General features: G+C 36.6%; 1 protein-coding gene across 21 annotated transcripts in view; it reads right to left on the minus strand.

Moving 5' to 3' along the window:
* The window catches only part of CTNND2 (catenin delta 2), a 693,808-nt gene that overhangs the window by 12,395 nt on the left and 666,139 nt on the right, over window positions 1-15,274 (minus strand). For 11 of the 21 annotated variants that reach the window (XM_086897780.1, XM_086897716.1, XM_086897707.1 and 8 more), the window contains 2 exons: window positions 11,704-11,829; window positions 514-640 (listed from right to left, as the gene is read on the minus strand). In XM_086897780.1, coding sequence (XP_086753906.1) covers window positions 514-640; window positions 11,704-11,829 — 253 coding nt within the window. The remainder of the gene's footprint in view (window positions 1-513; window positions 641-11,703; window positions 11,830-15,274) is intronic. The other 10 variants (XR_015289263.1, XM_086897815.1, XM_086897796.1 and 7 more) reach the window with 1 other exon arrangement.

A 15,274-nucleotide genomic window follows, 5' to 3' on the forward strand; every position in this document is an offset into this window, starting at 1 on the left:
AGATCATACAGAATTGATAATAGCTGTTGTAAATATGCTGGCAATGTTACTGGAAGATGTGTAGACAAATCTGTGAAACTTACATATGCATATGTATTCATATAATAAAATTCATAGAATAAAAGCTGACAAAAAAGTAATGTGGGCTTTAAACTTCTACTGAATGTGCAAAATGGTCATAAACCACATAATGGCTTTCATGACTAGCAAAGTGAGCAACAGAATTTCCTGGTGCTACCAATGGATATCATTTCCCTGAGATCTAGTCAGGTAATTCCCATCAAGAAAACACTTTGGGAGAATTTATGACAAAAGATTATGGAATAAGCTTTCTTCTGTAAAACTTTACCAGGTGCTAATGAAAAAAAATAAAATCCTGTTTTGAACGGGTTATTTGGTGACAGTAAAGAATACACTTTGTGCCCTTCCACCTAAGTTAACAACAAATCCAGATATTAGGGAAAATGACGCTGATGGATTGATTACCTCTGCCTTTGCTTTGGCTGGCCTTACCTGAGCGGTTGTTTGGAGACATGCGCACAGGAGAGATGGAGGGAGTGCGGGATGAGGAGTATGGTCTTTGCCGATCCCTTTCTATTGTTGAAGATGAGGCTACAAAGTGATACTGTGACCATCCATCCTGCAACACCAAGAATCATGATAAGGGTCAGTGAGAATGCCACACAGCTCCCCACTTTAAGCCGAGTATTTTTCTCTGGTTTCACTACAGATACACCAGTAGGCTGCTGTCTTCTTCCCACCACTGGGTGGTAAATATAGTTAGTGCCGCAGGACAAGATGTGCTGACTGTACTGACACAGCATTGATTAAAAAAATCAATGTAGAAAGCTGTATAAAATAACACATCTCAGAAGGACTCAAATTATTAACACTGTTTTAGACTATTTGTTAATAGTTCTGCCTTTTTTTCCACACCTCTATTTTCACATTGCAAACAGCATTCTGGCTTGAAATACTTTCCATTTTATAGGGAGGATTTGGAAGAAGTAGATTGGGAAATTCCAGGATTACCAGACTACACATCTATTTAGCTTAGTTATACTAACTACCCTTTTGTTCACACACAAGACAAAAAGAATCAATGCATTTTCCTTGTTCCAGTTTTCTTCAAGGCATACAGAATGAAATTCTATTCCTTCTATTTAAAACTATGTTAATGGTGACATATTAAAAAATGCAACAAAGACTAGAAGCAGTTAGTTAAAAAAGGAGTTTAAATAATTCACGTTTTATTCCAGCACCATAACATAATGCAATAATCCAAAATAATACACTTTGCATTTTAAAAAACTTATTACATATAGTCTGAAACTATCATGAGAGCATAAACTGATTTCTGATAGTGCTTTTAGTTACAGTATTTCAAATTCCTTCAGTATTGATTGATTTCAGCTGTCTTTATCAGTGCTCAATGTTAAATCTAAATCAATAACACCGAGACTTCCCAGTCTCACCGTTTTAAAAATGCCCACTTTCTGCTGAGCTCAGTGGAAATAGAGTCAAGAACCAGGCATGGTGCTAAACAGAGGTTTTGCAATGAAATGCTGAATAAAAATAAACACAATAAAAGATTACTGAAAACCAGTTGGAATTTTCCTCTTCCTTATAGAAGAATAACTCATGGTTGGGGTAGTAAAAAATATTTCCACCCTCTAACTCAGCTACTCCAACTCAGCTGCTCCACACATGCAGCAATGAATCCCAACCCCTCCCATGCTCTCCTTTGCTCAAGGTATCTGTCTGACTTCATTCTATCCACAGAAACCATGGGCACCTGGCTCTCAGAAGAGAAGATGGCTTGAAAATCCCTTTTCCATGAAACTCTTAGAAGAGAACTCAGCAACACTGTGGCAGAGCAGAAGGAAAGAAGATACTCATACTTCTTGTAGAGGGAAATTCTATAAACAAATTAGGACAGACAGAGGTGACACCTAACTAAAGGTGCTAAATGTCTGTAGTCCTCGTGTAATGCATTTGTAAAAACAGGGGTGTATCTTAATTGCAATGTCAGAGACGAAAATAAGGAAGAATGAAATCTGGGATATGGCTTTTACAGTAGTCAGGACTTTCCCTGGAGTCAGTAGTGACTGTCCTCTAGAACTCATGTTTAGGGCACTTCACTGAACTGCACCTCATATTTAATCACAGTCATATAAGAAAATACAAGGGAGAAATCTAGTTAATTAATAAAAATAGTAAGAGTAACTTGAAAAAATAAATACTTGATCTTTAATACCACTTCCTTAAACCAAAATTTTCTATACACAACCTTTCCAATCTATATCTGATCTCCAAAAAGAAGCTTCTACAAAAACCACATCCTTCAAGCTAGAGGGAGGGTTCATGATAATGGAAGAAAAACATCTGTGAAGCCCTAACTTCTTAAATCAAATTGGAAATTACTATATATTATATGTAGTGATATGTATAAAATACATGCATTTTAAAGAAAACATAATAGTTTATAGTTAGAGTTATAATGAATAGCTTAAATCAAATAATCTTATATAAGTATCAAGACTACAGGTAACACGTATAGCCTTAATTTTTTGTCTCTGGTTAACAATAGCTTGTGCATTGATTTCTCTGTTATAAAACTGAAGGAGCAAACATGTGAGAAGCTTATGCCCTTATCCTGATGAAGAAAAATGGATTCCTTCTTTCTCCTTTTCTGGGGTCAGAATTTCTTACAAGAAAGGTGTCTATATCTCATTCTGTTGTAGTTTTCTACAGAAGAATTTATTTCTGTTAAAATATTATTTTTTTTTAAACAGACTGAAGAAGGGGAAGCTATGGAGAGGACAGACTTTAGATCTGACAAAAGGAAAAGGGATGTACTATTTATTACTCTCTGCCAGCACAAGAAGAGACATCAACCATGCTTACATAGAGCAAGGTAGAAATGATTCCAGTTTTGTGGATCTGGATATATTCATGGACAAGTATACTCTCCTTCTGCACTCTTGCTTCGCTCAAGCAAAACCCTGGCTTATTTCTCAGAAAAAAGTGATGAGAGTCTTCCCCCAAGCCTTTCTTCCTGTTGCCTATTCTATCAGTATTGTATACATTAATACCTGCAGCCCAGTTCTGATGGGAAGCGGAAGAAATAAATCCCGGACACCTGCACTGTCCCATGGACTTTGCAGGAATAGCACACGGCACCAGTTTTGCTGTGCAGGATATCAACAGGTGCTTTGTTAACATTGCTTCCTCAGACATAGCACTGCAAGGTGCCTGAGCAGCAAGGAGAGCTGTTCAGGATGCTGCCACTAGCAGTCTTTTCTGCAGCAGTTGTTTTCCCTTCTTCTCTTCCCTGCAAATCTTCATTCTTCTCTCGGGTGACAGTAGTGCTTATAATGAGGTCTTCAAATAAATTCTGCTACAAACTCTGAAAATGGCAAGCCAAATCAGCTCAATAAGACCAATGAGGCAAACAATAAGCGCTAAGGCAAGTTTTGTACAGACTTGGCATTGCTTTTGACTACACAAGACATACTCCTATCACTGTATGAAAACTTTAATGGTCATTTTTAACAGACTGTGGGCAGCTCACAGACCTCAGTATTTCAAAACCCTGATACTTTTAAGTTATTTATCTTCAGCTCCCTTCTGCTGTAAGGATCAAGCTTCTTTCCTTGTAAAGGTAAACAGTTTGTAATAAATTTATTAAAACTATCCCCCATCAACAATTCCAAAAGCTATTAGTATTAAATATTGAAACTAATTTTTAAGAACCTAAAGGGGGTCTTTTCAATTTAATGCCTAGATAAATACCACCTGACATGATGGCTGCTTTCATTAGTTTGTTTCAGGTCTACTGCCTGTAATTAATTTAATTAATTGGGTACTTGAAGATACAGTATACAGTGGTATCCTGCAGAGAAGAAAGCTAACTCAAGACCAAAGTATGAGAGACTGAATTTAAGAAACCAATTTACTAGCCACAAATGTGATCTAGGAGAGGAAGAGTAAGATAAAAGGATTTGACAAATTGGAAAGCAATTCAATGCAATTCTGCTATAGAATGGATGTATTTGTCAAATGCAGTAATTAATTAATAGGTGGCAACTGCACACTACAGGAGGAAAGAGAACAAGCAAAGTACAGAAATACCATTACACATCCCTCCAACACATCTTCTACTGGGAATTTGTTTATATATTGACTATACTGCATATATCCATCATTCTATTATATCAGTTATTCATAAAGTATAAATGTTAAAGCTTGATTGGCAGTGACATGTTTCTGACAACATCCTTTTGGAAAAGCTGCAGGATTAAAACTGGGATGGAAGTTGGAGGATTGCGATAGAAAATGAAAGTGATATTGTAGTCTCTCTGATCACTTTTTACCAGGCTTAAGGGGTGAACAGGTTCTTTATCTCCCTGCTCAGCCTTCAGTCATTTTGAAAATGAATCATTTTCGTCAGGCCCATGGGAAAATAATTGTTTTGTCAGAGTGACTAAATTTATTGTGCCAAACACCTATTGAACGTGTCTCATGAAAATAAATAATTTGTTTTTTCTTTCTTTTCTTGATATTCTCTTTGTGTTTAAAATATAAGGGAAGAATGGAAAGCAGATTTCTATTGTGTTTGCAAGAATTTCCAGTTTTCAGAAGTCACTGGTAGTGGAGTCTTTGATTAGAGGAGCTGATTTGTGGAGGTGGATGATATCATACACACCATTTTCTCTCTTGTAGTACAGTAACACTGTGAGGACTAAATTAAATTAAGCCCTGATGGGAACTGACAACATATTGAGCCAATAGGGAACCAGAGCTCCTGCCTGAAGAATTCACAGACAATAGCAGAGTGAGGTGCCCAAGAAATGTCCAGGAACCAGGGAGGGCATGGTGCCTAACCAGGATACCTCAGGGCATCCACTCAGAAAGAAATCCCACAACAGTCCACGTGCTAATAGCCATGCAGCAAAAGTGAAAACAAGACTGATTATGCTGATCAGCTGATATAAGAAGACACTGACTTGAAAAGCACCAAGTGCTCTAGAAAAACTGTACAATTTATGATGGCTGTGTGATGGCTCAGCATCTTTCAGTGTTGAAGTGCACAGTCTGCTCTGACTCCTGGCCATAGGCATTTGAAATTGTCAGGAACAGAGAAGAGCAACTTCCTTTAAACAGAAAATTCCTACTAGAGAGAAAAAATTAAAATGATGCAACAAATCCAATACAAAAACAACTAAAGCCTGGAAAACTACATATAATGCTGCGTGTTGCCTTCCTGAAATTTGCAACCTCTCCAGTATGCTACTTCTTGCTTCAGGTCTGGTCCTCTTGTAACCTGACTTAATAGAAATTTTACAGACAACTTGAAGCACACAGGACCAGACTTGCTTCACCATCTGACTTCCATATCCATAAACTGGTTTTTTACTGGTACCAGGGTATTATTAATTGCAGTAATAAGTGTTGCTGTAATGGCTAGAAGCTATAGAAATCTGAAGTTTTGATAGACAATCTCTTACAGGGATCAGTAACCAGACCCACTGTGGTGTTAGAAATAAGCAACAAGACAAAGTGCCTGGAAGTATGTAACATAGGATCTACTCGCTTTGAAACTCAGCCAGACACTGCTCTGAGTTGCTGGTGTTGCTTCCTTCACAAGCTAAAGCACCACTGTCAGGTTAAATGAAACATCCTGACTAGCGTGCACCAGTGTGACGCTGTTAACAGCAAAAGATAAATCTGATGTGAATTAAGTCCAGGATCATCAGACTTACACAGGTCTGGGAAATTCTTCAGTGGGAATTTGCTGTCACAACTCTAAATGGACACAGGAGAAATTAGAACTGGATCAAATAATCTACATACATTGCCACATGAAAATTATGTGCATGACTTGACTGTCATGAGAAATCTGAAATGGTCACAAGGTTGGGGTGATCCATCTAAATATCACATGGACCTCTCGTGGGATTTCTGAAATAATGTGTTTTTTACAATCGCCAACAACCACCCTTACTTATCACCAGGGTTTACAGTCAGGGATCATATTATTTTGTTTTAATAAAAGAGAAAGAATAAATACATTTACCAGTGTTTCTCAATAAAGATACCAAGACAGCCTCATGGCAGCAAGGGAGGAAGCTAACCAGTCCCTATCAACAGGACCTGTGCACCACTGCACAAGGGGTGGGGGTGACAAGGAAATGGGAGCTGCTGAAGAAGAGATGGCAAGACAACTGTTCTCTAAAAAAGCCCCTGCCTTTGTACTTGAAGAGTATTTACTTTGGAAGAGAGATTTCAACCAAATTCTTACAGCTTCAAAAACTCTAGAAACACTTCTGAAAAACAAACCAACTAGTTTTAGATAAGTATCTAATTTAAACCCAAAGGTGTTTTTAATTTTTTTCTTTGGATTTATAAATTCAAATTGAATTTATACTGTCAAATACTGTTAACAGTAAATGACTCCTGAAAGTATTGTTCTTTCTGAATTCGCTTGTGTTGTTTCCAGAAAAACTCAAAGCCAGAAAAAAATTCCTGGGCATTGATCTGCTTTACAATGTATTATGAATAAACATTATTTTACTGCCATCAGTTACTCTACAATTCCAATGAGTATTAACATTTTTATTCCTATGAATTTATCTTTTGCTACCAAAGAGGTAAATCAAGATATGTTTCTCAAGAGAAGAATAGGGTTTAAGCCTGGAAGATCCTGGTGTTCTCCCAGCTTACATGTCCCTTTGGTTTAAGTCCTTCATTCTGGAATAATTTCAATGGCTTCAGAAGGGCTACTGACTCCAAGTGTCATGTTTTCTCTCCTCTCCCAAGGTGTTATGAGCCAAGCACCCAAAATCAACAGACCCAAAGTGAAGGCATGCATCACTGAAGCTCATTATAATTTGAAGATTTTAGTATTTGTGCTTATAGTCTCATTTTAACAAATTACAAAAGCCAGAAGATTATTTTTAAAAGAGAAATTCATCAAGTTTGGGGGCTTAAAAAATATTACATTGATTTGGATAAAAGACTACTTGGTGACAGGATGAGAAGTTTGAGAAGTTAGCCAGAGTGGTTAAAGGTGATGATGCTGGGAGTATCACTCCTGTGTGAGCGCCTGAGAAAAGCCACTCCCTCCTCCTCTGCACAGACCTAATTGGGGGGGAGAGGATGGAGACTCCGCTGAGAGCCCCATGGAAGCAGTGCCATCACTTGAGCCAAGGCAAAGAGCAGCAATAGCTGGGCCAGGCAGTGAAGGACCAGGCCAAGCAGGTGGCAGAGCTCCAGTGGAGCAGCCACCTCTCCCAGGGACCCTCAGTCCCCTGTCCCAGTGCCAGATGCTATGGTTGACATGTTGCTCCACAGCTGCTGCAGCTGTGTGACACATGCAGTGCTTCCATCTCCTATCTGATGCAGTGGGCTTGATCCCAGTGCTTCTCATGTTTTCACTCTGAATTTCAATGTATAAATGGCTTTTACTTGTAAGTGACCATTTCTGCATGCCAGACACAGCAGAAGTTCAATTGCTTAAGAAAACAAAAGAAAAATACATATTGAAATACATATTTAGGGCAGCATGAAGCTTAAAGGAGGGCTCCTACTCAGACAGTCATTAACTGCAGCAAAACTGTCTGGCACTGGCTGATTACTAAGTTTTCTGTAGCTCTCTGAAGTGACATTTTCAGAATTGGTGGTTAAACTATTTTTTTTTTTGAAATGAGACATGTACCTCCCAGCCTCCATCTCGGGTTCTCTGAAAGCAATGCCATTATTCTCCAGCTGTCAGCATTCCACCTTAAAATAATCTACAGTATTTTCTCCCAGTGTTTTTCTCTTCCATTGGAGTGCAAGGGGTACTATATTCTTCTGAGAGCATCATCCATTTTTTTCTTTCAAAATAACACAGATGGCCTTGGTCACTTTTCTCTTTTTCAAATGCACTTTTTGCATTGTTATCATCTTCTAATCACAGATCTTGTACCTTAATTTTACACCTCACCCCTTGATTTTAGCTATGAAGAGACACATGATGATGGAGAGATAGTGCTAATTACTTGCCAAATCTATTCAAGTGAGGAACAGCTAGGAAACTATCCCCAGTGGTTTTATAAAGTGCAAGTCTTGAATGTTTTAGGCAATCAGTGAGGCACTGCTTTACCTATCTGTAATTATTGATTTCCTGTTGTGAACTGCAAAGATGACAAGACCTAATCTGATGAATAAAATAGCTGCAAGAAAAGTGAATTGTATGTGAGGCAAAGCATGAAGGACAAGACTTCAGATACAGCAGAATTCATTATTCATTTTCTTAAGGTTATATGCAGCCAAAAAAATAAAACTTTCAAAACATTGAAATAAAACAAACTAAGTTAATTTCCTCAAAGCATCACTTTGCCTCTTATACACAAATAAAATTGTTTTAATATATTTTATAGGAAATTAAGGCAGAACTTGGCCCTTTAGCTATGATTTCTGTTCTTCTCTTTTCTCCTGCGTAAGGTATGTAAGCTATAATTAAAATGGTTAGAATCACAAAAGAACTATTCTTGCTTGTGTGACACTTGTATGTACAAAAAAACCTTGCTTGCAAGAAAACGTGTACAATGATTTTTGATTTGTACTGGAATTTTCATTCCAGTAATGCAATTCCACCTATCTTAACACGTATATGATCTAGAAATGTGAACTCTGGCTCTTGGACGCAAAATTTTGGGAGAGAGACAAGTACTACTTTATGTTCAGGGTCAGTTTCTTAAGTCTACTGTCCTTCCAAAGACCCAAAACCAATCAACACCTCTTACTCTTACTTTTCATGCATTAAATCATAAAATCAACCAGATACAACTCTTCTATTATACCTGTGAGTGTAAAACATTATCAGAGTAAAATTTGTACCATTCTTCCTTGTACTACTGGTGATACTGACTATGATCAAGAGCCATTAGAAGTTTGTGCTTCCCAAGGAGCAGCAGTGCAACTGAAAACAGGATCATTTTATTCAAATGTGGAGCTGTCTAACATAATAGGAATCAGTGCCCCTTCAGAAAACTCACTGAAGGAACTCATGCTGTCCTTGGTTTTAGGTCAAGTTTGTGCATAATACACTTAAATCAGAGAGTTAGAGATTAGAGTGATTACTGCTAAGCTGTGTGAGTTTAAGGATATTCTGCTTTGAACATGTAGTTCACCAGCATATATGGACATTTATAATGAGAAATGCACATTATTTTTTACTGATACGCCTTTAGAGTTTCCGATTCACTAAGTAAGTATTGTTAATTCAAAGAAAAAAATGCTGTTGGACCAAAGACTGTAACTCTCAATTTAGAAGATCCTCAATTTTCTCTAAAAGCATCTGTACAATTAAAAGTAATAAAACCAATTCAGAAACTTTCAGTGAAACTTTTCATTTCTACTTTTTTGCAGGAAGAAGTAGCTACTGCTCTTTCATCAAGACAAACTGTATCAGCAAGTAAAGGAAGTAAAACACTCAGAACAAAGCACACATACTACAAAAGAGACTCCTTTCAAAATATAAGGTTTCTTTCTTTTTTAAAGTCGGAAATGGCAGACATATTTAGGACATTTTTGAATTCCATTAGCAGTTTTAGGAAGAGAAGAAGGAAGAAATGAGAAGAACTTGCTAGTATTTTTTCCCCCACCCATTACTAGATCATGTAGAACATTAAAGAACTGAAAGTAGGATATGGATACAGCAGCTTAGTATTTCATTGACCTTCGATTGAATTAATGTGTATTGGCCATATAGAACAAAACCTTTTGATTTCCTTATAGAACCCAGAAAAATGAGGATGATGATAGTGCAAGTATGGCAACACAGCTCAGCATCAGCAAAAAGACAATCACTGTTGTGCATCGACTATCCCAGCTCAACTATTTATCTCTGAGACCGAAATATGCTATAATTGACACAGGAATTAATTTATTTCCCTCCCTTCTGTGCTCTATGGCTGTGCTATTACTGCAAGTAAAGTTCTACTGATCTGATTCATTTGCAAAACTATAAGCAGCCATCCAACACCATCCAACAATCCCATTCAAGTCTGCTGAGAGGAGCCGAATTCCTCACCTATACCCTTTACTGCTCATCTACTTTATCTCTGCCTGAACCTACATATGCACATATTAAGTATACAAGTTAATTAAATACAACATTTTCTTCAGAGTGGTAGAAATCATATTCCTTGAAAGAATTTTGGAGAAAAATACTGACATCAATTAAATATATTTTTTCTTTGCATTTATCTTTGAAACAGCTTTGAAAGTATTTAAAAAGACTTCTGGATTTTTTTTAGCACACATGAATCTAGCTAAATGTTGTTTGCAATTAATTAATGTTTATATTAGTTAAAAATATTTAATACATTATTTAAATGGACTAAAGATGTTCCCAGTACCAAAAGATATGTACTCAATTTTCTCAGGTATCTCTTTTCCATTCAAATATTAAAATCCAATTTTATTCTGTGGTACCACACTTTTGAAAAAGCATCTATAGATGTGACTTATGCATAACCTTCTGGATTCTGGATGCCTCCTCATAGTTCTACCCTAAGGATATTTCAGAAACTTCAGTTACACAATTCCTTTCAGAAAGAAGGCTTTAGGTTAAAGGTACTGACTCCTGGGCTGCATTTTACATTTTCTTTTCTTCAGAGAAGTTAAAAGGGTGAAGTACTTTGGGGACAGACTTTACACAAGTATGAGATTAAATTTCTCTCTTCTAAATCTGTACTTAGCAACCTTGGAGTGGACTTGAGTTTTTAAGTGAACAATACCTCATCATTCCCTTATGAATCAGCCAGGGTTTACCATGAGACCCAGCATACATACATACATACACATAAACACACACACACACATATATACACATACATGCATAATACAGAGATATAAAAACAGTCCCTTCATGGACTTACTAGGATGTTGTGCATATGTAGAAGGTATTTTGATTTTGTCATATAGCCACAAAGTAATATTTCATTAAGAAAAAAAATATTAAAAGGAAAAAAAAGAAGATAGAATTTTAGTACCTCAAATTAAAGACTGCCCCTAACAAAAAAAAGAGCAAGCCAGTCCTGCTAATTTTTATCACCTAAAATTCTGTCTGAAGGAAATGTACATTATCAATCTTAATAAAGATTTTGAAAATTAGTATTTTAAGAATTTAATTGACTCTTGGACACACTGACCTTTTTATAGATGTGCCAGTTTACCTGGGATCCCCTTAGTGAAATGTCCACTATTGCTTTTTTTTCTTAAGAGATGTCATTGTGTCAGTAAACAAAGCAATGTGCTTGATAAATTTAATCTGCTGTTGTAACATAGTGCTTATCAGCAGTCTCCTTTCTCTTTGAAAAGTTCAGACGATCAGGAAAAAGATCAGAGAAATGCTAGAAGGATTGTCAAGGAACTGAATGTAATGCACTTCTCCCTCTTACTATGTGCAGTCCTCAGAGAGAGCAGAACTCTGCGCACCTTCCTTGCATGTACTCTTCTAGGTGAAGTGAGACACTTTCCATCTAGAACCTACAGGATTCAGTGAATTAAACTATGCAACTTAAAAACATACTCTTCAGTTAGTCTTTACTACTTTTGATTCAACAGCCTCCTGTAGAGCTGCTTTGGGTACAAATCTCAGTATGCATGAAACACAATAATTCAAGACTGGTCAGCTGACAGCCAGAATACCTGGGTTGGGGAATAGATTCTGGTTTCTTGGCTCTGGGAGAGAATATGCTGAGCGTGCCATGACCCAGAGTCGTGGGTTGGTGAAAATCCTCTGTCATCAGTCACACTGAAGCTTGGGGACGCCCACTGCCATAAATCAATCAATCAGTCAATCATTTTTAATCATGTACTTGCATTTTCATAGTTAATATAAAAATGGGCTTTAGACAATGCCTTTTTTATAATGAATGATACGCTTTGTATTACAGAAGGGGGTTTATCTTAAATTAATTAATCCTTTTTCTAAGATGGTGACATATTAATTTGCAAAAGCTTTTGCCAACTGTACAGAAATAAATGAAGCCTGCTGAAAGATCAGCACTGCAAAGTAGATATGCTCATGAACAACTGAACACATGAACAGTTCCTTCAAATCAAACCACTATTTTTGAGGAATTATTATGCTCTGGATTTAGATCTTTAATGTAGGGTTTAAGTTCTGCACAGACTTTTTCAGTTGGTAAATTTAACACAAACCAGCTTCCTTTTGGGGGATGTCTGATTGATAATAATAACCTTACCAAAAGAAAATCCAAATGATGTGTCCCAAGTCTACAGGATAGGATGCTGTAAGTAACATTTTCAAAAGGTGAGTAAGTATATTTTATTTAAGAAAAGACTTTAGATTCTAGAAGTCCTTGAGACTAGGGTTTTGAAGTTTAATGTCGTCAATTTTCAACGAACATTCAGTCATAAAGGACTTTCTCATAAAGTCATATTTTTATTATTCTGAAAGTCATATGAAAAGCAAGTCTTTCTCTATATCCACACTGCCTTAACTGCTTCAAAGTCTTCAGGCAATTCTATGTATTTTCCCAACCAATGACAGATGATGCTATCTTCAGAGTGACTCCATTAAATGCCTACCACAGAAGTATTCCTACTATAAATGGCACAATACATGGTGAAGGACGACTGCCCTCAACAGTCTCCCTGATTTCCAGTGCTGATATCCATCTGATATTTTTATTCAGATGGCAGGCAAATGGGACAAACATTTATAATATTCCATGCAGAACAGAAACCTACCACAATAAATAGGAAAGAAAAATATTTTCTACAAATCCATCGTGACCTCTACTTACACACTGAATGACAGAGTTAAGTGTAAACATAATGATAGAATGTAAACATATTTTGTTGGAGCCTAAGTGGTTAGGCAAAGCAAACCAATTAATAGAAAACATATTCTTCCTGGCAGTTCCTCTAGCTCTTTAATACTACACACATTTAATGCTAATTGAAGCTTGGTTTTTAGCTAATGAATTTTCTTTCATGTAAAGCTCATTTAGCACAACCCTTTTGCTCAAATTTCCTCATGTAATTTAACAAGCTATCTGTATTTAAGAGTAGTTGGTTATTTTCTTGAATATTGACATAGAGTTTACAAGCTAATGGAAATTTTCTCTCTTATAGTCACATCTGTATTTTCTCAGGTGTCCCCAAATCTTCAACCAGTGAATACCCTAGAGACTGGAGTGGGGGACAGTGATACTCAGTCAAAAATAGGTGCCTTTAAAGAACCCATGTAGTAGCTCCTTGCACCTTGCTTAAGAGGCTAAGCATAACTGGGGCAGGATCTCTCTTTTTGGACACTGTAAGCAGCACTTATTTATCTTGCTAACTCTATAATACAGGTTGCTGAGATACTTGAAGAGGAGAGGTGTCTTCAAGACACTTGAATAGGAGTTTGAAGCATAGGAACAAAATGTAGGATAGCTCCTGTACCTTGTTTTTCTGAAGCATTGAGCCACTGATCCACTCATGGGACTCTGGGCCATGGGACCATTAAGGATGTTTGAAAATCAGATTTTAAGTAATTTGGAACAGACTCATGAAAACAAAAACAGATAAATGATCATTTATGAACATATGTCTTGCTTGTAGAAAACAAAGAAGTTTGAAAATGATATTTGAGAGACCATATTTCCTCTACTGATGAAAAATATGATCACTTCCTTGCTAGAAATTAATCACACTACATAATCTAATCACTGTCTATATGTGACTGAACCTGAACATCGTTTTCTTCTTGGTGGCCTTTTTCAGCCAAGATTTCTGTACCAGCTATTGCTTGTAAATTAAGCAGTATTTCCTATGAGCTCTTGCATGATGAAGGACCTGCAACTTTTGGGGTGGCTGGCAACTCCTTCATTTCAAGACTAAATTAATTGTTTCCTCTTTGTCTGTCAAGTCTTCTTTCTGTTCTACAGTTTTAGCAACAGAAATATTGTTGATGCATTTTACAACTTTTCCTTGTTGGACTGTGTTAGGATAGTGCCAACTTAACCACACCAGGGAGCAAAGCTGATCTTTTTCCCTCAAAGCACAAGCCTACAGAGGACTATCTAACACTATTGCCTTACTCACAGATCTGAATGCTGTTTACTTTCTATGTCTTCTCCACACCAGACCAGCCTAACGACTCCGTGTGTGCCACTAAAGCCACAACACAGGTATGACCTGGAAATCCCTGGACACTGGATAGAACCTGCCAGTGGAGGGTACAGGCTGTGGCAAACACAGTTCATAAGATATTGTGGACTTAAAGATCATTCGCACCAATCCCCAGCTCTGGATTTCTGTCAGTGCAGTTTATCTTTTGCCAGCTGTAGCATGTTCCTTGTAATGTGGAGCAAAATTAGAACAATTAAAGAGTTTTTAGTGTTTTTGCTGATCGAGTCATACTTGGAGTAAATATACTGACTGCTACTGTATCAGCAGTAAACAAGTATTGCCTTCTTTGCTGACTAATACAAAGAATAGTACTTCTTTTATTTTTACAATTTCTTACCTTACTGTGAATGTGTAGCTCTAAAATATACCACAATTCAAACTATTTGGTTACATTGTTTCTCAAACAGAAGATAAGTGCTGCTGCTTTCACTTAACTGTAGTAAGATACTTGCAATTTTCATGTATTACAATACAAAGTTGTGTCTGCTGGCCAATTCTTTGAAAGCAATTGTATAGCTACTTCAGTAAATGGGAACAAATTGCTAATGGTTATGCAATGGGATTTACCTTCACTTCAAAAAAAGGCTATGCAAGTGCAAGATACTGCAAAATGTTGATCATATTACACTGTATGTCTGCTCATTTTTACTGGTACATATATATTTTAATGGGACAAAACAAAGCTTGCATTGATTCAATATCTTTATATTACATAAGTATGCTAGTGTAGTATACTATAATATACATAGTATGATGCAAACTTCTCTAATTTTCCTGTCATAAAACCATTGCCATTGCCTTCCAAACAGTTGCTAAACTCAGACAGCCAGCGTAAGAATCAGCCTATTACAGACAAGTTTAATAAATATTATAATTTTATAAAGCTTATAATATATATTTCAACAAAAAAGAGCATTTAAAATTAACTGTCTGAACATTTTGATTAGAAGAAATCATATTTATACAAGGCTTAACAGGGCATATAATGGCACGTAATTAGTATACAAATATGTAGCAGAAACTGACCTTCATTTTAAGATTTTGTGTAGGAATTAAGTAATATAGAAAATAATAC

Source organism: Cyanistes caeruleus, chromosome 1 (assembly GCF_971803275.1).
Source record: "Cyanistes caeruleus chromosome 1, bCyaCae1.hap1.1, whole genome shotgun sequence".
In the NCBI taxonomy this organism is placed as follows: domain Eukaryota; kingdom Metazoa; phylum Chordata; class Aves; order Passeriformes; family Paridae; genus Cyanistes; species Cyanistes caeruleus.